Below are 25,407 nucleotides of genomic sequence, written 5' to 3'. Positions count from 1 at the left end.
CACACTCCGGGGGGTAATTCTCCAAATTGATTTGATTTTGTTCGCAACAGACGCGTTTCGGCGCTCCGCCTTCCTCAATGTTACAAACATTGTGAGGTGGCGCCATGTTTTATCACTCGCATCCACGTGGTTTTACAATGAAAACAAACAAGGGACTGTAATCAGGACACCATATTGTAAGTATCTTCATATTGAGGTTACGTTGTGTCTAAATAATCTGCTTTAAAACACATTAACTTGTTTTCATTCCACCTAATCCCGTCATGTGGGTCGAGTGTTCCACCAAAAATAATGCGTTGCCACAGTCAGTATGTCCGACCTTTATTTTTAACAATTGTTTCGGTAACTACCCTTCTGGTATATCGGATCGGTACCGAAACTGGCAGCGCCATTTTGGTAGTTACGACCCGAACTAGGTCAAGTCCTTCAGCCGTGTATCGGCATAACCAGATTACTTTTAACAATACGCAACTCTTTCAACATATTAAGCCGTGGATCGGCCAACTTCCCTTGTCAAAATTTGTTTTCACAAAATACATTTATCATAATTCATAAAGTTCATTAGGGGTTTGCCCAAAATCAGATTGCTTGAAGTCCATTGATCGTTAAGCCAAAGTAATACTGAAAATTTCAAATCGGTTAAATAAATTCATAAATGTCTATTCAAATATAGGATACAGTACAAAATTACAAAATAAATACATCAACATCCGTCCTGTTTTCTCCATGTAGGTGTCACACAGTATTAATTAGTACTTATATTTCTTTTCTTGATATCCTATTGAACATTCTCATTGGTATAGGTTCTCAATTCATGTTTTTTATTGTCTTCTCTATTTATACTGTATGTTTATATTTTAGAACCCAATATGAGATGCCAGTTCTTCTCCCGCATTTAATCCCGCAGGAGAAAGGAGCGCGGATATATATATATTCTTGCTAAACTGATGGGAAGAAAAAGTCCAGTTGATTTTTCAAACTAGTTTTCTCTGTTGCTAATTTCACATAACCAATGGAATTTCCATGAGTTTTCCCACTGGACCACTTCCTCTAAAGACCCCTATCATGGATGTAACACCAAAAAAACGGATTTGTAACTGGTCAACTGCGAGTTTCGTGGAACTCACAACTTGAATGTGCTGTGTTTTTGGAGTGATTAAAGTACTTCTGCGTGTAAACCAAAGCAGTTGCAGCCACATTTGTGATATAAATGTGTGCTCAATGCTCAGACATTTAGCCACCTGGCCTTTTCCAAATTTTAGATCAAAACCTAAGGAATTTTGAAAATTCCCCTCCCTCGCCCTCCAAGCAAGCTAATTTCCCTTCCCCTTGCTCAAAACACTATTCATTGAATAAAACGATGGTGCCTGGTCTCGAGTTAAATGCTGTTTTTTAATTATCAGCAATCATGAAGCTTCAAATTAATCAGAAAGCTCCTGTGTACTTTCACATATTTTCAATATTCCTTTAAACATTTTTTATCAAAAATGCGAGGTTTTAACACAACCTAACAGAAATTATAAACATTTTGTGAAAACATTATAAACATTTTGTGCAAAATATTTTATACAAAACAACTACATCAAATTAATGCGATTTCCTCTTTTGAGGTACACCAGAAACAGTTGTATTTCAGTCCTGCCTGCTTATTTCTTTAGAGTTTTGGGACTGAATTTCACCATAGGCTTATTTGTAATCAATTATGTCCAACAGCCTGGGACTTTTATTTTATGCCATTGGTGAAAGAAAGGATGAATCACTTGGAAATGCCAACGCGTTTCCAAACCCGGTCCAAAGTGTTCGGGTTTTTCCTCAGGGCAACCTGGGTACCTAATGGTTTAAAAATAAACTCCTTTTAGTACCTTCTCCTGTTTGTTTCAACTAAAGTGGCGCTTTCTAGAACATAGGATTACCTTACTGTTCCACCGCAGCGTTGTCTTGTATGTTTAGGATGAGAAGATTTTTTACCTGTGTTTGTAAAAAGAGACATTGAATTGTCCCTGTTTTCTAAACGGATGGCATTTCTTGATCTCTTTAATAGGTAATGTTTGCCACTTACTTGAAACAATGACTCATGCTGCAGCCCGATTCTGCTATAACATACGGCCTGAAGTTGACGCCACTTCTATTTGAGAGAATGAGCTGGTTTTATTTTCGTGTGGGACTCAGTTTAGGTGAACCTACAATTTATGTTTTTACTAAAGTGCTTACTTGATATGGCAGAGTTCCGTCACTCTTCTGTATTGCGGTGCGTCTCCATTAGTGAGTTGGCAACCGCGGAAAATGTATCCAGCTACAATAAATCACGAAACCATGTTTTAGTAAACCCATTTAAACGCGACCTCGAGTTCAAACACTAAAGACTAATTACGGCTCACCTTCTTACTGTTTGTTTAGTTCGGCAACGCTCTCTCCTGCTGCTGCTGTTTGGCGTACTGCTCTGATCATGCTACAAGTATTCACGGAAGTCATCATTAAAGTCACGTGACTATACATCTTACATTGACTTCTGGGAATTGTAGTGCATTTTAGAACGGGCTGCCATTTAGTCTAAGTGGTTCATTATTTTTTCTTGCCCTTGCGATTGTGGTCTGTTAAAATCGCAGGGTAGATACAGATATGCCGGTGGTGTGCACAAAGGGGTCAGTGTATGTTTCTCTGAAGTTCAGACAGTTCATTCATTCCATCAATCACGCAGTTGAACTTTAATATCAAATATGCTTCTCTTTGCAACAGTAATGCATCAACATCTCCACAACGTATAGGGGTTTTAATTGCGGACAACACGGTCCACTTAAATTATTTTTCTGTGTGCCCACATTGTTGGAAATAATGCACCATTGGAGCTGTCAATATGTTTTGTTTTATTCTGGATCAATGCTGTGCTATTCTTTGATTGATTTGTTGGGTCGTTTTACCGATGTATAATTTCGGGCAAGGGCAAATGATTGCATAGACCAAATTGCGACTTTTGCAATTCGTGAATTCCTTATGTGTCCACTTAATGGTGTTGTGCTGAAATTCAATTCCTTCTACTGTATTGGCACAGGACAAGCAAATCTTATAAAATAGTGTTTCTTAACCTTTTGACTTCTGTGAACACCCTCTGAATCATTACTAGAATCCAGTAAAAAGTTGCTTTTTTACCTGCAGTGGCACACTATTTTTGTAAACTATGTTTTGCACACAACATCTATGACCCACACTATGTCCACATACGGCATTCTGAAATTCAACCAAACAGAGCAAGCCTGCATGTTGCCTTCGTCACTTCCAGCGTGTAGCAGCGAGCCTGTGCGTGGCCTGGCACCGACCCCCTCTAAAGCAGGCTTCTCAGCCGGTGCCAAGCGGGAGCTGCTGGAGTCCGGGTCATCCTGGCAAGGCAGGGCAGCCAGGGACTGACTGTACTTTCTTAGTTCATTTACACAGACTGTGCCAAGCGGGATTTAAACCGGTAATTGTTAACCATGTCACACCCGACGGGGCTAGCATCTTCTTTCCTGTGAAAGGAAGACATCTTAGCGAGTTGAGCGCTGACTGCGAAGAGCAGAGTGAAAACTGCAGAGCAGAGACTCAAACTTGGGTAGGATCTACCTACCACCCTAAGAGTGTTTGAAGTAGAAAGCAAGAGTACATTTTAGTTGTATATAGTAACCAGGGTTGTTTTAGCGGCAAGCGACATTTCAGGTAGTAGTGTGCTCTAACATAGACATAGCGATGTGTGTGATACATATAGCCAGGCACGTAAAGGCAAAAATCGAAACTGTTTCACGCGCACACAACTTGAAGTGTTTCTTGGTGGTTTAATACTTGTGTCAATGTGGCTGGGCTCAGTGGCGTTTGTCACGTTTTTGCTCACCTTAGACTGATGAAAGACTGAGTCGACCCTTCCTCTGAGACTTTCAACTGGTGGGGGCAGTGCATACTGCTTAAACTGTGAGTCGCCTGAAGGTTAATGAGCAGTTCTAAATCATCCTGTGCGTGGCCATGTTTATCCGACACGGCGGGTGTGAACATGTCATTGCAGGAGGCAGGTGTTATAGAGCCCCGTTGCTTGCTTTGCATGCACACAACATGTGAGTGGTCTCGTCTGCTTCACGGCTGTCGTGAAGACTTTTCTTATCTGCTTGTTTATTTAACAAGCAAATAAGAAAAGTCTTCACAACAGCCGTGAATCAGGCGAACCAGTCTGGCAAAATGCCAAAGGGAGACAACGATAACCCCTCCTTTCCAATTGTAAGCCAGCGCTACCATAAACACTGACGCTACCCAATCCAAATGAGGGGCGGGGCTCGAGTCCCCTTCTCGAAACTGACTTGCTTACTATAGCTCTCGCAGGCAAGGAGCACATGCTCGTTTAAACGCCAGGCAAGACCTAAAAAGGGATGAAAAATATGCGAAATCCTCAATTATGTGTTCTTAATAGAACTGAAGCTTTCCTTCTTGATAGCTAGGAAATCTTTCATTCTACAAGCCGTGTTTATGCAGTTTTATGTAGCACAAACATGGTCCCTGGGCATTGAAGCACTTTGCATAGAGAAGACAAACCAAAATAAAAGTAAAAGGGCAATTTGACTAATCAACTCTAGTATGTAAAGGAGAATATGAGTTTGACGTCATAATGCTAGGAAAGCGGCATAGGAATGACTAACGAAGTGAAAAAGTAAGACCGCTCTATATCGAAATATAAACATCCACCGTAAAAAGAGGCAACAGAATCTGAGCAAAGGCCCTAAGGGAGATGGATGTTTGATGAAAAGAAACACGAGTGCCAGAGTGTTAAATTATATTGTCAGTGGAGAGGAGGACACGCTAGGTTGAGTCTCCACATGGAGCATGAGAGTTTTAAGCTCCTTATTGAATATCGATGGGGAGGAGGTTGATAGGAAGGAGGTCGCGGGCAGGAAAGCTTCACCTCTAGATTATGCGCGGTACCCGCTGAGGCACACTTTCCCTTGTTGCATCAGCACAACTTCAAAGCTGCAAGTGATGGTGGGTGATGACCACCAGTGGTACCTACACCTCTGTCTGTCTAGCCTGCTTAAAGTCATTATTTCAGATGCAAATATTTTTTTTGAAATCTTTTTAATGATGTGCTAGCAAAAGTGGGTAGAAAAATCCTACCACTTCAAAACCTTATTTGGACCCCTGATTTTATGACTTTATGTTCTGATTCTCCACTTTCTGGAAGCAATGCTGCTTAGCCTCATATATCAATATCCTCATTAACACAAGACTCATATTTTGGGTAACTTAAAAAGGAAACCGCATGCCAACCGTAACCTTCGTGCCGATCACCAACACAGAAAAAAACTGTTCCTAACTCAGCGTGATGATTGCGTTCATCGGAATTGTGGCATAACTAAGTTGGGTTAATAAGTGCCTCTGTTAGTTGTATACTTGAGTGTACAATGTATTCGGTTTTAGAGCTAAGTACTTTTGAAGGATCCCCACCTTCCGGTTGTTTGCAATCTTCAGGTTGGGTGTCTAGCTGAGTTCAGGGTCAGATACTCCGGGTGAATGCCAACTTTATTTATTTTTTCATTTCTATTTTTTACTTTAAGGCTGTTCTGTACCTGAATGATTGATAAGTACATAAAAGATGTAGTTTATTTAAGAGAGAAGCACACATTGTGTACTGTGACCGGGATACTTTCTGGGAAGGCAATGTCTGCTGCAGGAGTGTTGGACACCTGTGGTAGTTGTGACCACATTAGGCTGTGTGTGTACCCAAGTTAGGGATCAGTATGGGTTGTAGTTTCCTGTGTGCCAAGCTTGGATCCACATTGTGTCTTAAGGGTATATTTTCTTTTTCTCGTCCTCTCCGAACAGGAGGATCTTAGCCCTTTGCAGCAGCGTGTGCAGGAGCTGGTGCGGTACACTCAGCAGCTACAGAATGTTCACCCCAATGTTTTGGCGAAGGCCCTCACCCGGGGAATAGTCTACCAGGATGATGACGTGGTGGTGATTGACAAGCCTTATGGTGTTCCTGTCCATGGTGAGAGTAACACTGGGGTAAGGGTGTAGAAAAAAACACTTGATGAAGAGTGTGGTAAAGGGAATATGGGGCATGACTGAGGAGAATCTTGGAGCAACATTAGTTAAGAAACCACTGAGGAAAGATTAGTAAAATTAACAAGTGGACAGATGTAGTTAGAGGAACAATGGGAGGTGACAATGTATATCTAATGCAGTCAGAAAGAAAAGCAAAGAAACTACACAAAGAAAGAAGACTGGAGCAGGTACAGTGGAAAAAAAATGTGTTCAACGCGAGTGCAGCAAGTGGAAGTATTTGACTTTTATAGATTCAATAACCATAAAACAGGGATTGTGGTGGAAATCCCCGGAGCAAATGCTGTGATGGGAAATCAGACTAAGGAGTTAGCAGAAGGATTAGTGAAGTTTCCTTTCTTTCGTCACACACAGTGATTTTCAGATTGAAACCGCTCTCCCTTGCTCAGATCTTCGCATTGCTTTCTCTCTTTTTGCCAGTGTTGGTCATTCTGCTGATGCCCTCCTCTCATTCTGCCACCTGCCTATAACCCCTTTCACCATAACTGTTGCACTCATCCTATTGTCCTCGATCTCACAACTAATGTTTCTATTTTTCATCCTGGTAAACTAAGGCTCTGCTTTTACATATTTCTTGGTACGTCCACTCAAAAATTGGCTCCCCTGCGTTACCACTTGGTCCCCTTAAACTCTATAGTACTTGTTAATTAACTCAAAATGCATACAAAGCCATCCTGTATACATTCAGCACAGAGCTCTGGGCCATGTCTCAAGGGATTGGAAAAGGGCCACTTTCCCTAATATGGAATTTGGTAACCATTGAAACAAATATTTATTAGAGACTACTTCAAGCAACACAAACTCCTCGATATGAAAAGGTTTGAGCAGTGGGTATAAAGCGGTTGCAGTGGCTTAAGATGTATGCAAATTGGAAGACGTTAACGAAATAAGATGGCCGCCATATCTTTTTTTGATTTTCTACTTTGGGATTAATATGTTTGTACTTTATATTGATGGCATATTATTATAAATTTTTATTTAATTTTTTTAACTGGTGACTGGGCCGGTTACACCTCAATGCTCCTCCCATTCTTTTTCTAGGCTATCATAGGCACTTTGCCCCTCCCCTTCTGTGATAGCATAATAGTTCTGCAGAACAAATGCACATAAGGTTTTTTTTCAGCCAAAAGTACAGCAGGTTTTTTGTCAGATTTTAAAATGATGAAAATTGTTAATGTTCAATTTTTCCTCTCAGTGTGCGGCAGATAATGATTGCGTGGCAAACTGCACCTGTGTAAAACTTTGGCTGTCTTTAGAGAGATCATAACACATCGAGCAGTGTCCCTTTAGGCTTGGAGGTAAACCGTGGATGAGAGAGAATTGTATCTGCCGCATCTCGTGCCCCTTTTTGTGTCTTTCTTTCATCTGTCCTCTTAATGAGCTTGTCCTTGTGTCTCTCGGCATCTGTCTGTCTATCCACACCCCCATCCTCCCCACTCTCCCTTACTCTCCTTCCTGTTTCCTAAGATTTCTTTTTGTTTGTGCTCCTCTCTCTATCCTCATGCCTCTTTCGTGGAAATTTTGTCCCAGTTTTTTTAGTCTTACCTCATGCCTAGATGTCTCACACATCATCTCTCACCTCCTGTCCCTTGCATCTCATTCCTCTGTCAGGTTGTGGCCTCTGTCCCTGCCAGCTTCTCCTTGCCCCTCTTCTTATGTGAGCACCCTGTCCCCCTTGAAGCCAAAACACTAGAGTACAGATAATGAACTAATAATGCTCTTTAATTGTTTTTTTTAATGTAAAAGAATGGAGAACTCTGGGTGTCTCTGGCTTATCCTTCTTTCTTACCTAACTAGATTGAACAGATTCATTTTTTGAGGCTGGACATCTGCCTAGTCTTACTACCTCTTGTGCATCTTTCCATCTAGCATGTGCGTGCTCCTACCACTGCACTCCATACATTTAGACACACTACCTGATCCTCTCCTCTGTACCCCTCACTTTTTGTCTGCAGTTATACCTATTTCAAATTGCACCTCCCTCTAAATTTGGTCTACTTCTTATTTCAAAGTCTGCTTTTCTTATCTTTCCCCCAGCTCATGAATCTCGTAAGTCATGCCTCTCTCACATCTCTTTTGGTTTAAGCACCTGTCCCAGCTCACACCATTCAATCAATCAATCGGTCCCAAGGCTCTGCGGGGGGAGGGGGAGTGTCCACATGTTTGTTTAGCCAGGTCTTGAGATTCTTCCTGGAGGTGTTCAGGGAGGGGGCGCGCCTGATGTCTGCGTTTCCCCGGTGGGCTGCCAAGGTGGGGTCCAGTTTTGGGACCCTGAGGGGCCGTTTTTGTTACAGTTGATGTTTTTGCAGTATAGCTGCAATATCGGTCCTGCACAAAATCGTCCGCAACCGGCCCTGGCAAACAGCTCTGCGGTCCCTCCGGAGGGCCAGCCAAGCACTTTGCCAGGGCTGGTTTTGATTCCTAGTCCTGCCCTGCTTGTATTCCAGCATTGTGTAGTCTGGCCACTAGTGCGCGGTGCGAGAGGGTGTCGAAGGCCGCTGACAGGTCGAGTAGGATTGCGGAGTGGCCTTGGTCCAGGAGGGTGCGGGTGTCCTCTGTGGCGGTGAGTAGGGCGGTCTCTGTGCTGTGGGTGCTTCGGAATCCTTATTGGGGCGGGTCGAGGAGGGTGTTCTCTTCGATGAATCATGTCAGTTCCCTGTTGACCGTTTTCTCTGCAACTTTGGCTGCGAAGGGGAGGAGCGAGATGGGCCGGTAGTTCTTGAGGTCGGTGGGCTTCTTGAGCAGGGGCCTGACTTCTGCGCGCTTCTAGTTATCTGGGAAGGTGCCAGTTTTGATGGTGGTGTTGATGGTGCATTGCAGTTTGGGTGCGATGGCGGCTGCGGCTCTGTGGTAGATGTGAGGGGGCCCCCGAGTGGATTTCTTTCATGGTCGAGGCTGTGTCTTCGGTCGTGATTGGTGTGCAGTTGGAGATGGTGGGTAGGCTGGTGTCCTTGGGGGGTGGGGGACCGGCTGTGGTGTCTGGAGTATGGTCGGTAAAGTTGTCGTAAAGGGTGTTGATCTTGAGGTGAAAGTAGGTTCCAAGCTTGTCACCGAGGTCTTGGGACGGGTGATGTCTGCGACTTCGCTGGATGGATTGGTGAATTCCTGGATGACACTGAAGAGTTCCTGGAGTTGGTGGAGTTGGCAAAGATTTTGTTGTGGATGAAGTTCCTCTTGATGGTTCTGATTTGGTTGTGGTAGTCCGTCATGGCGTCTTTGTAGGTGGAGTAGTTTTCGATTGTGTAGGTGTTTCTCCAGTTCTTCTCCAGGCGTCTGCAAGTACGCCTGGCTTCTTGGAGAGTGGTGGTGTACCAAGTGGCTTTCCTGGGGCGCTGTTTGTCGGGGTTGCTTAGCGGGGTGAACTCATCTGCGCAGTTGGAGATTGTCCTTTTTGATCTCACTGCCCTCCCACTTTTCCTGGTTCATGCTCCTGGATATTACATTTAATTTTTGCCTAACTTTCTCTGTCATCACATCCATTTTCTCTCCACAGGCGGCCCTGGTGTAAAGAATAGTGTGTCTGACGTGCTGCCAGTCCTGGCTAAAATGCTGTTTGGGCTACGAGCAGACCCTCTGCGGCTCTGCCATCGACTGGACAAGGAGACTACTGGGGTGATGGTGTTGGCGCGCAGCGAGGAGGCTGCAAACTACATTCACAAACTTTTCAAAACCCGTCAAGTGCAAAAGACTTACTGGTATGTACCAGAGCTACAAAGAGGCATGCAAATGCACACATGTACTACCAGAACTTATTAACATATTACTCCTGTCTTAAACAAGCTGCCCATGAAGCCTTTCATGCTCCATATAAGCCTTGTGCTGGGGGTTCCAAAACAATGTCTGAACCCTTAAATTGGCTCATCAGCCTGTTCTTATAGGAGTAGCCTCTGAATATATCTGTGAGGAAATCATTTTACTGAATAGCCTTTAGGACGAGTACAGGGCAATCAGAGGAATCCATACGAGAGCTGATGAGCTGATGAGGCGGAATATCCTCAGGAGACGGGCTTTGGCATTGGTGACGTCTGCCCTCTCCTCATGCCAAGCTCCTTCTCAAGTTCCCATGGTTCAGTTGGAAACATTATTTCTTGGAAAAATAAGGATGATAAAGGAATCCTGCTAATGTTCTTCACTTATAAAAACGACATTGAACACATGGAGCAAATTCTATAAGTCCATGGAGGTAGTTTCTGTAGTCCAGCCACGAAAATAACAGCTATGGCTATCAATCATGTTTGTTCTTCTCAAGTCTTAAAATGGAAAAATACAAGTACAGTATTGCAAAAAACAACGGGCAGGCTACACAGAGATGCAAGGGTCAAAGTCCTTTGTGCAGTGTTCGGTTTAAGAAAAAATAACCTTTTTGCTGACAAATGCCAGCTCTGCCTAAATTGTCTTACACCGGAGCCAGTTCATTGTTGGATGGGAAGTCGCTTGGGAAAACTGAGGAAGGGTGAGAAGGTGTAAACTAGAATCTTTGTATGTCAATAAAACTGGTATAATAATTGTGATCTATAAAGGGTCTAAATTTTAAAGAGCCATGTCTAGGTGCAAGAATGAGGACAAACATATTTTCCTTAATAGCACATTGTTCCAAATATTTAGTTAATAGCATAGGAGATGGCACATGAGAGATGCTTATATAATAATATACAACTTAAAGTTCTAGCACATTAACAAAGAGCATTATTCATTTGCATTCACATGAAACCTTCAGAATGCTGTTTATCTGACGAACATTGGGTGCCTAGCAGAAAAATGTGTCGCTGGAGAAAATCCTTATCCAAAACAAGAATTACTCGTTGTCTTTCATGGGAGTTGAATTGTGCACGAAAGTGCGCATGTTATTGCTTGCACTAGAACTAGAGGCCCAAACATTCAGTCTTTTGAAAAATAAAGACTCCCAGTGGCCATGCTGCCAGACCATTGGCTAAGGGGAGAGTGGTGGCTAAATATCTATTTCTGCATATGGTCCAGGTTGATTTCAGTCTCAGGTGGTCAAATCTAAATATATGCGTTGTCATCCTTTCTGATAAAAAGCAGGAACCAAAAATCTGAATAAGCGTAGCCAACATTTGAAGATTAACTTGTACACTATAGAATTAAATACGTGAGTTGGCAGTGAGGGAGAAACATTTTCGTCTCCTGAATAGGGGGGCCATAAGGGTGTTGGGGGGCCGGGGCACGGGGTTAATGCAGAGAAGCTCAGAAGAGAGAGGTGGCATTTTAAAAGCACAATGGGAGAACGCCCACTAGATTCCAGTAACCCCTTCTCAGACCCTCCAACATTTCGCTATTCATGAATAAAGCGAAAAAGCAGCTGACTAATGCAGTGGCTGCAACATTTACTATTTGGGCTGCAAAAAAGTGTCTCCCGGCAGCCGGCAAAAAAAATGGTGGCTTCTAATTGAATGTATGCGCACATGTCACTATGTACCGCCATACAGCCGTAAAATAGCTGCTTCCTTCGGCCGCATTATAGCTGGCATTCTATTCTGTGTCTGAATGTGGTGAAGTACAAGCCATTAATTATCCCATGTGGCTCTGATATGCGAACGCACTCCTTTCCTTCGGCTCCTGGTGCCAGAGTGGGGGCGCTGGTGCCTCTCTCAGGTCAGTCCCACCGGGACGGGTCATCACTATCATGACGCAGAGGGTGGTGGTCGGCTCAGGCTGTGGCAGGATGTTCTTAATTTACATTTCCTGTTGGCCCTGTAAATATAGGAGGAAGGGCAAGACCTGGACATGTGCTGTTGCCCTGCTGTGTGTGTGGAGGGTGGGGTTTGTGTCCGGTCATGTTAAGCCTGAGAGCAGGTGCTGAGTGTCTTTAAAAGGCACATGGCACGGCTCTCAAGACAGTGGTGCCACCATGAGTGATGCTGTGGTGGTGCGGAGTGATGCTGTGGTGGTGCGGAGTGATGCTGTGGTGGTGCGGAGTGATGATGTGGTGGTGCCACCATGAGTGATGCTGTGGTGGTGCGGAGTGATGCTGTGGTGGTGCGGAGTGATGCTGTGGTGGTGCGGAGTGATGATGTGGTGGTGCGGAGTGTTGCTGTGGTGGTGCGGAGTGTTGCTGTGGTGGTGCGGAGTGTTGCTGTGGTGGTGCAGAGTGTTGCTGTGGTGGTGCGGAGTGTTGCTGTGGTGGTGCGGAGTGTTGCTGTGGTGGTGCGGAGTGTTGCTGTGGTGGTGCGGAGTGATGCTGTGGTGGTGCGGAGTGATGATGTGGTGGTGCCACCATGAGTGATGCTGTGGTGGTGCGGAGTGATGCTGTGGTGGTGCGGAGTGTTGCTGTGGTGGTGCGGAGTGTTGCTGTGGTGGTGCGGAGTGTTGCTGTGGTGGTGCAGAGTGTTGCTGTGGTGGTGCAGAGTGTTGCTGTGGTGGTGCAGAGTGTTGCTGTGGTGGTGCGGAGTGGTGGTGCAGAGTGGTGCTGTGGTGGTGCGGAGTGGTGGTGCAGAGTGGTGCTGTGGTGGTGCGGAGTGTTGCTGTGGTGGTGCGGATTGTTGCTGTGGTGGTGCGGAGTGATGATGTGGTGGTGCCACCATGAGTGATGCTGTGGTGGTGCGGAGTGATGCTGTGGTGGTGCGGAGTGATGCTGTGGTGGTGCGGAGTGATGATGTGGTGGTGCGGAGTGTTGCTGTGGTGGTGCGGAGTGATGCTGTGGTGGTGCGGAGTGATGCTGTGGTGGTGCGGAGTGATGATGTGGTGGTGCGGAGTGTTGCTGTGGTGGTGCGGAGTGTTGCTGTGGTGGTGCGGAGTGTTGCTGTGGTGGTGCAGAGTGTTGCTGTGGTGGTGCAGAGTGTTGCTGTGGTGGTGCAGAGTGTTGCTGTGGTGGTGCAGAGTGTTGCTGTGGTGGTGCGGAGTGGTGGTGCAGAGTGGTGCTGTGGTGGTGCGGAGTGGTGGTGCAGAGTGTTGCTGTGGTGGTGCGGAGTGTTGCTGTGGTGGTGCGGAGTGTTGCTGTGGTGGTGCGGAGTGTTGCTGTGGTGGTGCAGAGTGTTGCTGTGGTGGTGCAGAGTGTTGCTGTGGTGGTGCGGAGTGGTGGTGCAGAGTGGTGCTGTGGTGGTGCGGAGTGGTGCTGTGGTGGTGCGGAGTGGTGCTGTGGTGGTGCGGAGTGGTGCTGTGGTGGTGCGGAGTGGTGCTGTGGTGGTGCGGAGTGGTGCTGTGGTGGTGCGGAGTGGTGGTGCTGTGGTGGTGCTGAGGTGGTGCTGTGGTGGTGCTGTGGTGATGCTGAGTGATGCTGTGGTGGTGCTGTGGTGTGCTGAGTGGTGCTGTGGTGGTGCTGAGTGGTGGTGTGGTGGTGCTGAGTGGTGGTGTGGTGGTGCTGAGTGGTGGTGTGGTGGTGCTGAGTGACGCTGGGGTGGCGCGGAGTGACGCTGGGGTGGCGCGGAGTGACGCTGGGGTGGCGCTGAGTGACGCTGGGGTGGCGCTGAGTGACGCTGGGGTGGCGCTGAGTGGCGCTGGGGTGGCGCTGAGTGACGCTGGGGTGGCGCTGAGTGACGCTGGGGTGGCGCTGAGTGACGCTGGGGTGGCGCTGAGTGACGCTGGGGTGGCGCTGAGTGATTCTGGAGTAGCACTGAGTGATGATGTGGTCATGCAGAGGGCAGAAAGGCACAAAAATTTGAGTCTAACAGAGGGCAAAAGGGCAGAAAAACAAGGGAAAAACGAATGTGGCAGAAGGGCACAACAAGTGGACAAGTCGGGATTACAATCGATTCATGCTGGTCACCCATAAGCCTAAACATAGAGCTCAAGTGCTTATCACAAGCTGTGTTGGCCTCTGCAATACTTCAAAATCAAACCTGTGAGTATGTTTGAGCATGTTCAACAGCAATTCTACTCTGAAACCAGAAGCTGGTGAGTTCCCATCTTAGTAATGGGATATCTGTAAGGATAGCTCAGTTCGTTAAGCGCTTGCTTCAGAGAGGTGCAGTGCAAGAGTCTAAACCTCAGCAAGCAAGGCCGATTCAACCATCATTCAGAGAGCAGTAAATAACATAGGGTAGGAATACTACCTGTTCTTTATAACGCTTAGGAAGGATAGTATGTAGTCCTACAGCAAAATTATTACCTACAAGCTAAGAAATGTACTTGCCGTTCAGGTATCCTACTCCTGTTTTTAAAACTCCTAATTTTATATAATGATCTCCATAATAGGTCGAGCGTGATGCGCATGCGATTGAAAGGCTACATGTATTCTGCAAAACATTACTATTCGATAATATCCAAGTTTTTCACGCCCTTGTTTTTACACTGTTGCTTCCCGACATTTGCGCTAATGCACTTCCAGATCAAACACTGCAATTAGTACAAAAGCCCCCCGTGTGCCACTGCAGGATTGGGGGCTCAGGAATCCTACCACCCTCCCGGGTTAGCCTCTGCCACAGACCATGGATTCTGTGGTTTTAATCTGGCCTGACAGTTGGTAAGTGTCTCACTTACATTATGCCTTTGTTTACACCAATGATCACTGGCATAACCATTGGCGCTGCTGGCCCATCTGGGATGGCATTTTGTGGACCACATCTACTTGAAAGGCTGAGTGGTGAGGGGAACGGGGTGTAAGCATTCTTAATTTGCTAATTTCAGCCCTTCGGTTTCCGAGCAACGGGGCTACTATATTAAGGCAACTTTTTTTCCGTTTCTAAAATACACATTCGCAGCAGTAGCTAGAGTACAACACTAACAGGTTGGCAAGGTCCAGTGAACGCTTGTTTAAAGTCTCAAGTATGTGTCAATTCATTTTTTATGGGGGGGTGGGGGGTGGGAGGTAGTTGAGCGCATACCCACATTCAGGGTAGACTCATTAGGGCACTACAAGTACCAGAATGCTTTGTGTTACATGAAACCCTACCCTGCATATCGTCCACCTGACGGGGTTGGTCGATTGCTAGACCATTGTAATATCAGACTAGTTCAGCAGACTCCGTACTGGAGCAGAGAGGGATGCGTTAACAAGGACCCCCACAACCCACTAAATTAGTTTTTAAAATCCAACAGCACCCCTGCCAAATACGAGAAGTGGGAATAAAATGAGGCATAACTCACTGTTATGCACAGATCGAGATCAATTTAGCAGGTGGACTTTAAGAGTTTTGTTGTTTTGCTCCTGGGTAACATGCAAGGTAGAGAGGCGCGTGGACCACTGCAAGGCGCCCGTATACGCACACAGACACACACAGAAAAACGCACACAAACACACCGGCATACTGAAACACGCACACAAACACTTCTGTATACGGACACAGACACGCTCACACGGATTATAAGACGCACACATGCGTACATCAACATGTTCACTCAGGCACTCAAGCACATCTATACCACTTCCAAACCAGCATCCATGCACAATCATATCTACACTCCTACAATCTGACAGACACGCACCGAACAACACACATAGATAAAAAACGCTGGAACCTAGACAAAAGCACATGTGCACAGTCACTGAGAATCACAGTTTCCGAAAGACACACACACACACTCGTCTGCACACAGACATCTGTTTGGACACAGACACTCACAACTATCCGACTCAATAGAGTAAGTGAGTGAAAGAGTGAAGGTGCAGGGACACTTCTATGGCGTAGGTTGCACTAGTAAGTTTCCAGGTGCCCACTGTCCAGTGACAGCCGGTGTCACTTCAGGAGACACACAGCAACCCTTCTAATCACAGCTGCCCAGAATGGGCTCCGGCTGACACAGCCCTCTGCGGGCAGACACTGGGTGCTCGTGCTGCATATCTTATATGTGCAAGGAGGGGTTCCGGCTGGCACAGACCTCTGCGGACATACACTGGGTGCTCGTGCTGCATATTTTTTGTGTGCAAGGAGGGGTTCCGGCTGGCACAGACCTCTGCGCGTGCTCTCTCTAAGTTTGCCAGGGTGTGTGTGTGAGAGAGACACTGAGGGTGGGTCCGTGGGTGCGCGGGTGCAGACAGGGCTGTGGCACAGAGCGAGGGGAGAAGTGAGCAAGCAAGAGACATTTATAAACTCCGTTAATACGCCTACTTGCTATGCATTAACACCCCACCCCTACGAAATATGTCACACACTGCTCACAAATAAATAAATGTACATATTACAGCAAACTGCCCCTTGTCAAAGTTCATGCGCTTCGCATACGTTTTGCATTTTATCACACTTCTATTTATGTATCTGACGTACTCGCAAAGCGCTACATAGTCATAAAACTAATTCAAAGCGCTGCACAAAATATGAACCCAAAGGAAGAATAAAAGATCGGTTACATTTAGTAGTCAAATGGTTTTATGGAACAGAAGAGAGTAAGGAGAATGTCTGGAAAAAACCAGGAGTGTTCTTTTCAATATAGACAGGAGGAGGGGATAAGTCATGATTTGCACAAGGTCAACCAATGCAGCTTGCGGAGCTGGAACCTGTCCTGCAAAACTACCTTCAAAGAACCAACAAGCTCCTGGCATTGCTGTGGAGAGGGGGGGAGGAGAAATGCGAGACACGGCCTGGCGGCTGTGAAGTGTGAAGCAGTGGGCGGGAAGCGGAGCCCTTTGAAGTGAAGCTCTCGGAGGCAGGCGGGAGCAAATGGCAAGCGCGTGCATGAGCACATACACTCGACGAAATCTGCGATGGTTTAGCCCTTCGTTTTGCCTCCTAGCATATTTGACTCGCCATGCACTATCACAGAGGGTTAATATTCCTGCTGCAAAGAACACGTAGCATACATTTTCCCTAAAACCATATTTTTTGAGGATAGCAGTGAGTTATTGCTTTTCTCATAGGAGTCCTTTTGTTTATTTGTGGAGCGTCTGTGGCACGGTGCACAATTCCTTTTGTGTCCAGGAGTTTTCATGCAGCAATACAAATGTCAAGTTAATTCTGTTGAATAGTGTTCTTGCTGTTGCTAGATCAGCACTTTGTCTAGTGGCAGTTTTCACTTGTGATAAAATAGCGCAAAGGAGTAATATGCCTGCTGCAAAGAACGTGAATCCGGTTACAAGGGCACTAGTTTAGTGCACCTCCATTTCTGGTATTTTGCTGCAGTTTCAAGATATTCTTAAGGTTCTAATTGCTCAAATGGCGGTCATTTCTGATATTTATCTGTTTCCCTGGACTTAATTGCTTTGATTTTGTTTGGGAGAAAGTGTCACTCAGTCGTCGTATGTCACTTTATAATTACTCTGAAATTATGAAAATGTCACACATGCGATCTGAAACCTTGGCAGCAATGTACCTAGTATCCACGCTTCATAACAGCTGAAGCTATTTTAAGGCCCTTTTCTAGACCCTTCGGTTTAAAAAAAAAAAGGATAGTTTTTTAATGAATTTCTTTACATTTTTCAACTCGCAATAAGATATCACTTAAATTGCCACACTTACTTCTCTGCACTACTTTCTAGTAAAGTGCTCTAGCAGCAAAGCAGGACTTTCTGTATGGATCAAGGCCCCTTACTGTTTTTTTTTTCTCATTCGCTGTCCACTCCTTAGGCAGTGAATCGTAGCTCTGGTGCACTTCATGATGACTGCACACTCCTACAGTCCTTTGCCGCGTATGCAGGCTTAAGGCCATAGACTTATGAGAAGTGGCGTAAAACTGGTTATATGGGGAGTCAAGAGACAGGGAAACCCTGGGCACATAGAAGTCTGAGTATGGTGGTGCAGTTGATTGGAAAGTCAGTCTGACATAACAGTAAGTAACCAAAGGTGCAGCAGTTTTCTCAAGTGAAGAAAGCAGGCCTGTCACACTTAAAACTGAACAAATTGAGACCAGAATATGCTATTGTGTTTGTAAGTTGGCTTTTCTTACAAAACGCTTGCACAAAACTTTCAGAATTTCTTATTTTGGTCTCGTGTAGACAGCGCATGCGCTGCCTCTTAGCAACATTTTGTTTATTGTTAGTGGGTTTGGAGCCCGGCCATTTCTTATCATTGGCAGGCTTCAAAGCCACTCTGTTACATGCTTCCTGCTAGTCAGTACTGTGGTCGGCACTTCGTTCTTCTTCCATGTGACCCCCCTCTAGAGCCATATTATTGTCTCAGGAGAAAACTGTACATATCTACAAATAACATAATGCAACAGGTAGAGATGGGACACTGGAGATGCTGGTATAAATTATTGTGTGTGTGTACATTAACTGTGAAGCGTTTTTTTCTTTACTAACTTGGTCTGCCTAACTCTTAGTGGTGCAGTAACTGTAGTTAAGTTAATGCGTGTATCATTATTATTTAACACAGAAATGTGAGATACCACCATATCAGGGCCTCTTTGTGCTATGGCTCTAGCGGCCCTGTAATGTGGATACCACATGGCACCACATAGTGCTCCATTTTTGTTGAAGTCTCAATTAAAAATTATTTTTGGGAAAGGGACGGGGGTTATAGGAGTTTTATATATTTAAACTGCAAAATATCCAGCGTACTTTTAGGTCTGTATTCAAATTTAATGACAGTAAGTGCACGCACAGCAATGAACCCTGCAGATATTGATTGTGTGTGTGTGGGCTGGGGACTCCACTGCCTGCGGAGGGGAGTTGCTCACAGAGGAGTTGTGGTGGGAATAGTCTGATATTCGGGGTGTAGCCTGAAAACTCGGCACCTGTAAATCCTATTTAGGTGGGGGCTGTATTGTGAAAGGGTTTACCCCCACCCCCATGCCACTAATCTGCCTATAGCAATATTTATCATGCTTTCATAAGCCGTGACAATGCACCTTCACCCACCATGATCCTGCGCACTAGGGCGTCTGAGGAAGAGGTGTCATGCCTAACCGGTCCAGAAGGCAGTGGGACCCTGCCACAGGTGCATACATGGGCGCTAAAACATCCCATGGAGAAATAGGACCCCCTCTCATGAGGTTCTAATTGGAGCAGTGCTTCTGTAGAGTTGCAAATATTTTAAACATGCCTATTTTAAAGTGTAATACTCTGCTAAAACCGTTTCCATTGATGTAAAGCCGAAAATGAATGATTACGAGTAAAATAAAGTGCTGCAATACGGCCACAAAATTTCCATTTGTGGGCTGCATAATTTGCAAGTCTATGCTGCAATATCCTGGGGGGGACTGCCTTCTCCTCCACCCAGAATCTGGTGCCTCCTGAAGTGCTCCTACCCTACCCAGCATATTCCTGATTGCATTTTTTACATGTGACTTCCATCATGTGCTGCAACCCAGCTGCTAGATCTTCCTGGTGAAGTTTGGGTTTGTTCCTCTCTGCTTTTAGAAATCTTCTTCAGCCCTCGCTTGTTCTACTTTCGGAGGGAATATTTGGGGGCAGCTCGTCCCCAAAACTTGCAAATTCTAAGGGACAGCAGAGTTTGTTCCTGTAAAGACTACTGTAAAGAGCTGAAGGGTATGACTATATTAAATATCACACGAGCAGCTTCAGACCTTCGAGCTCAGCAGTGAAGATGGATGCAATGGACAGATAGTGAGGGTGCCTAAAATAGGATGGTCCTTCAAGTGAGCTAGACGACCCATATCAAGTACAGACACAGGCGCATACCTGTTGTTTGCCATTCAGCACCCCTCCAATTCATTCTGCCATCTTAGCACAGCAGGCAGGCCAGGAAGGAGCAGTATCAATGTGTGTGACCTTGCTGTGACATAAAACCACTTTATTATATGGCAATAATACCTTGACGTATCACTATTATTTTCTGAGAACCATTGCTTTCTAAAAGAAAAAGGAGTCAAGTCAAATCAAGTCAAATAACACTTTATTCAATTAATTAAAATCATTAAAGTGATCACAGAATTACAAACATGAGTTAAAATATGATAAAACCAATTTCATTGTTAATATAAAATACATAGACCTCTGACCCTACTCGAAGGGCCGGTCGCTCCACACACTGCGCGGACCCCCGTGAGTGTGCCCGAAGTCTCCGTTGCTTTCGCCAGCTCCCCGCTGCCCCCGCAGCTAAGGACTCTGGGACTGGTAGTTTGTGCCTGCTGCTGCCCGCGATTCTGCACTCTCTCTCTTAGCTGCCTGCTGCTGCCCGTGTTTTCTGCGCTTTCCATCCTAGTGGCCTGCTGCTGCCCGTGATTCTACGCTCTCTCCCTTCGTTGCCCGCCGCACCCTCGCCTCCGTTTTTCCCGCTCTTCCCTCCCCGCTCCCCGCTGCTGCTCCCCTGCGGCCCCGCCCCTTTCCTTCTGGTTCTCCTCCCCATTCGCCGCCCCGCTCCTGCCTCCCAGCTGCTCCTCCCTCCCACTTCGCCATTTATGGGGGAGCCCACGCGTACGCGCAGCGGGCGCGCCGATTGTGTGCCAAAGGCGCGCCAAAGGCAAGCCCGTCTGCGCCCGTCCGCGCCCGGCGCCCCTGGCCCCCAACGACGCCACACCACACGACGGACCTACGACGACGACACCCTCTACGCACTCAACGCCGGCCGAACCCCCGCCTGCTACCGAGCCACCCCGAAACGCACCCACGGACCCTTCACCTGCCAAGCCTGCAAATACACCTGCCTCCGGACCTGCACCGCACCCGACAAGCCGTGCTCCAGCAGCAACCACCTCAAGTGCATCCTGCTCAACACCCGCTCAGTCCACAAACACGCCGTCGAACTCTGGAACCTGCGCAACACAACATCACCAGACGTCGCCTTCCTCACAGAAACCTGGATGAACGCCTCCTCAGCGCCTGACATCGCCATAGCCATCCCGGACGGATACAAGATCACCCAGAAGGACAGCGTCAACCAGACTGGAGGAGGCATCGCCATCGTACACAGGAACACCATCCGCATCACGACCAACTCCGACGACACCCTCACCGCCACCGAACACCTCCACTTCCAGATACACACCGACCCCAAGACCACCCTCGGAGGCACCCTCATCTACAGACCCCTGGGACCACGCACCCAATTCAGCGAAGACAGCGCTGACTTCATCAGCCTGCACGCCCTCCCCTCCGCTGACTACATCCTCCTAGGTGACCTCAACTTCCACCTGGAGAACAACAAGGACAGCAACACCACCACCCTGCTGGACAACCTTGCTAACCTCGGACTCAAGCAACTGGTGAACACCCCCACACACTACGCCGGCCACACGCTTGACCCCGTCTTCTCCATAAGCACATCTCGTTCAGCCACTCCACCGGACTCCATTGGACTGACCACAGCTGCATCCACTTCAGCTTCAGAAGAATCACGACCCACCACCACCCGCAACAGATTCCTCGCTGGAGCTGGAGCAAGATCACCGCCGAGCAGCTCACCACCTCACTCCACCATAACCCTCGCGCCAGCACAACGGACCCCAACGAAGCAGCCAGCAACCTCACACAGTGGCTCACCAACTGCGCAGATGACCTCGCACCACTGAAGAACCCTCCCAGCAGACCCAGCAGCAAGAAAGCCCCCTGGTTCACCGACTAACTCAAGTTCTCCAAGAAGAACTGCTGCACCCTCGAGAAAGCCTGGCTCTACGACCAGACCACGGACAGCATGACTGTCCTCAAGCACGCCACCCGCAAACACCACCAGCTGATCCGCACCACCAAGAAGACCGCATTCAAAGAACGTCTGAACAACAACGCCCACAACAGCAAGGAACTCTTCAACATCGTCAAAGAGTTATCCAACCCCAGCGCCGGAAACAACTACATCACTCCCTCGCAAGACCTCTGCGACTCACTCGCCTCGTTCTTCCACTGCAAGATCGCCGATATACACAACAGCTTCGGCGCACCAACCACCGAACCAACGCCCCCTACCACCACCCTCTGCGCCTGGACCCTGGTCAGCACCGAAGACACCACCTGCACGATGAACACCATCCACTCCGGATCGCCAACCGACCCCTGCCCCCACCACGTCTTCAAAAAGGCCGACTCCATCATCGCACCCCAACTCCGGGACATCATCAACACCTCCTTTAACACCGCCACCTTCCCGGGGATCTGGAAGCACGCCGAACTCAGCGCCCTCCTGAAGAAACTAACAGCGGACCCCACATACCTCAAGAACTACCGCCCCATCTCGCTCTTCCCTTTTCCTGCCAAAGTCATCGAGAAGACAGTCAACAGACAGCTCGCCGCCTTCCGCGAGACGAACAGATCCCTCGACCCCTCGCAGTCCGGTTTCCGAGCCAACCACAGCACCGAGACCGCCCTCATCGCAGCCACTGACTACATCAGATCCCTGCTCGACAACGGGGAAACAGCGGCCCTCATCCTCCTGGACCTCTCCGCAGCATTCGACACTCTGCCACCGCACCCTAGTACAGCGCCTCAGCAACATCGGAATCCAAGAGAAGGCACTGGAGTGGATCATCTAGTTCCTTGCCGGAAGAACCCAGAGAGTCCGTGGCCACCGAAGTCATCTGCGGCGTACCACAAGAATCATCACTCAGCCCAACCCTTTTCAACGTCTACATGAGCCCTCTCGCAGCCATCGCACGCAAACACAACCTCAACATCAACTCCTACGCCGATGACGCCCAGCTAATCTTCTCCCTCACCAACGACCCGCCACCGCCAGAACCAGCCTACACGAAGGGATGAAGGACGTCGCCGAATGGATGAACAGCCGCCTGAAACTGAACTCAGACAAGACGGAAATCCTCATCCTGGGATCATCACCCTCCGCCTGGGACAACTCCTGGTGGCCCCCTGCCCTGGGCACCACTCCCAAACCAACAGACCACGCACACAACCTGGGTTTCATCCTGGACTCCTCCCTCTCGATGACCAGACAAGTCAACGCTGTCTCATCATCATGCTTCAACACCCTGCGCATGCTCCGTAAGATCTTCAGATGGATCCCCACCGAAACCAGGAAGATGATCACCCAGGCACTCGTCACCAGCCGACTGGACTACGGAAACACCCTCTACGCCGGAACCACAGCCAAACTTCAGAAAAGACTCCAGCGCATCCAGAATGCCTCTGCACGACTCGTCCTGGACATCCCAAGACACAGCCACATTTCCGGCCACCTGAGAGACCTGCACTGGCTCCCCGTCAGCAAGAGGATCACGTTCAGGCTCCTCACCCACGCACACAAGGCCCTCCACGACCGGGGCCCCAAGTACCTCAACAACCGCTTGACCTTCTACGCGCCCACCCGCCAGCTACGATCTACCAGCCTCGCCCTCGCCGCCGTACCACGCATCCGCAGAGCCACCGCCGGGGGAAGATCCTTCTCCTACCTGGCAGCCAAGACATGGAACTCCCTCACGATCCACCTCCGGCTGACCCAGGATCATCTCTCCTTCAGGAAGCTCCTCAAAACCTGGCTCTTCGAGCATCGGCGGACCCCTCCACCCCCAGCGCCTTGAGACCCTTCCGGGTGAGTAGCGCGCTATACAAATGTCCATGATTGATTGATTGATAGATTTCATACAAAAGTTAAGATTCATAAGATAAAATTCCGATATCAAGAGGAATACAATCATACCACTGTCTCTATTGCCGCTAATCTTTTGGCTTTATTTCGTACAGCTGCCACCAGGAAACAGGCAACCCCGTGAATCACCCGGGGACTTTGATTGATAGATTTCATACAAAAGTTAAGATTCATAAGATAAAATTCCGATATCAAGAGGAATACAATCATACCACTGTCTCTATTGCCGCTAATCTTTTGGCTTTATTTCGTACAGCTGCCACCAGGAAACAGGCAACCCCGTGAATCACCCGGGGACTTCCTAGGAATTGTAGATACATGAGGGCAGGCCTTACTTGAACAAACCCCGCCTCTCTAAGGAGTGGTGCTAAAAACTGCCTCCTCATGTCGGCGTAGTGGTCACAAAACATGATAAAGTGCATTAGGGTTTGGCTAGAAAAATGATCACAGCTGCACGGAATTGAAGAATCGGGTTTTCCCCAAACTGGGAAGTGACCGAGGGGAAAAATGAGCAATGTTAAGTCTAAATCGGATTAACATATGACGGTGAAAAGGGATTGTCACAATCTTTAGATATGGTTCAAGAAGTGACGAAGTCGTCAGGGCGTAATTTGCTCTGACAGATGGTTTTAACAGTTCCACCTTCTCCCGTTCATGCTCTGCCAAACCTATAAAATTATTCTTAATCCACTCTAGGTCAGCCTTTTGCAGCAAATTTGGGGACGAGTAAAGTTCCGGTCGACCCAATTTACAGAATGACTCTCTAATGTAAACTAGCCATGGTATTTTGTTGACCTTGTCTAACGCCATACAATCTTTTAAAATGGAGTGATTCAGTGAGATCTCACTATTATGCCGCGTTTTAATCCGGCGGGTCAATGGGGCCAACTGTAAGAGTTCCGTGATATATCTCAGGCCTAACTACGAATGCAGGGAGAAAACAGGAGTAGATTGGGGGACTGCTAATAATGCCCTTAAGAATTTGTTCTCCATCATCTGAATTTTTCCCTGCGGTAAATAGCCCCAGAGTGAGGCACCATACAGTGCTATGGACAAGCATTTGGATTTGTAAACTGTTAATAATGCTTCCATTGGCCTAGATCCCAGATGTTTTGCGAAGCCTAATTGTGCCGAAGATGATCTTGCGACAGCTATACTTTTGGCGTTTAATTGAGGGGCCCAGTTTCCCTTTTCATCAAAAATGACACCTAAATATGTAAAGACCGGTACCCTGAGCAGCTCCGCCCCATTGGAAAAGGAGTCACCGACATTGAGCCAGCAGGCAAGGGTGTTAAACAGGTGAGTCGCACCCATGCCAACAAATGTAGTCACTCAGTGCTTGTTGAAATCTTCATAGGAGTTCTTCTTCGTTAGGTCATCAACTCTCTTAAAATCAGTTTCTGTCAATAGATTCCTTTTGAACGCATAGCTTGTATACACATATGTATCTTTATACTCCTTGGGAAATACAAGTGATATGTGTGAAAGATTACTGCATAAGAACAACCTCCAGAGAATGTTGAAAATGTATGCTCCTGGTAACCTACGTGTCAGGAGAAGATGTAGTGGATATAACTCACTTCTACATGCTATTCATTGTCCATAATCTTTGTATTGTTAACAGGACACTGCCCCCCGCCCCCTCCCCCCCCAGTGCCTCCTGAACTGGGGGTATGAATGAATGAATGCATTGCTTCTTAGACTCTTGGACAAAGAGGAAGGAGTGCACCTCCATAGAGCTATTTATTGAGTCTGAACCCAGGCTCCTCAAATCGCCAGTCACCCCAGAGCTTGAATGGTTCTTTGTCCATAGTTCAGAGCTGTGAGGTATTTCTTCAAGAACAGGTTGTCACAGACATTGATTGCTGCTAGGGAAATAATTTGGTTTCCATCTTACGGTGAAAGTTCCCTCTGATTAAACCAAATATATCTTTTCCTGAATTTATTTTCATGTTTCATGTTGGGCTTCCTCAGACTGCTGAATAATGTAGTGTGCCAGAATACAAACATT

The 25,407-nt window shown here is 47.2% G+C and overlaps 1 protein-coding gene across 1 annotated transcript in view; it reads left to right on the top strand.

The window, feature by feature from the left end:
- Window positions 1–25,407, top strand: part of RPUSD4 (RNA pseudouridine synthase D4) — a 49,721-nt gene that overhangs the window by 9,080 nt on the left and 15,234 nt on the right. Inside the window, exons 2-3 of the mRNA XM_086931857.1 lie at window positions 5,833–5,998; window positions 9,566–9,767. Coding sequence (XP_086787983.1) covers window positions 5,833–5,998; window positions 9,566–9,767 — 368 coding nt within the window. The remainder of the gene's footprint in view (window positions 1–5,832; window positions 5,999–9,565; window positions 9,768–25,407) is intronic.

The sequence above is a fragment of the Lissotriton vulgaris genome, chromosome 7 (assembly GCF_964263255.1).
Source record: "Lissotriton vulgaris chromosome 7, aLisVul1.2, whole genome shotgun sequence".
Classification (NCBI taxonomy): Eukaryota; Metazoa; Chordata; class Amphibia; order Caudata; family Salamandridae; genus Lissotriton; species Lissotriton vulgaris.
Note: the sequence above shows the minus strand (reverse complement) of the source record. Positions and strands in the feature narration are given on the sequence as shown.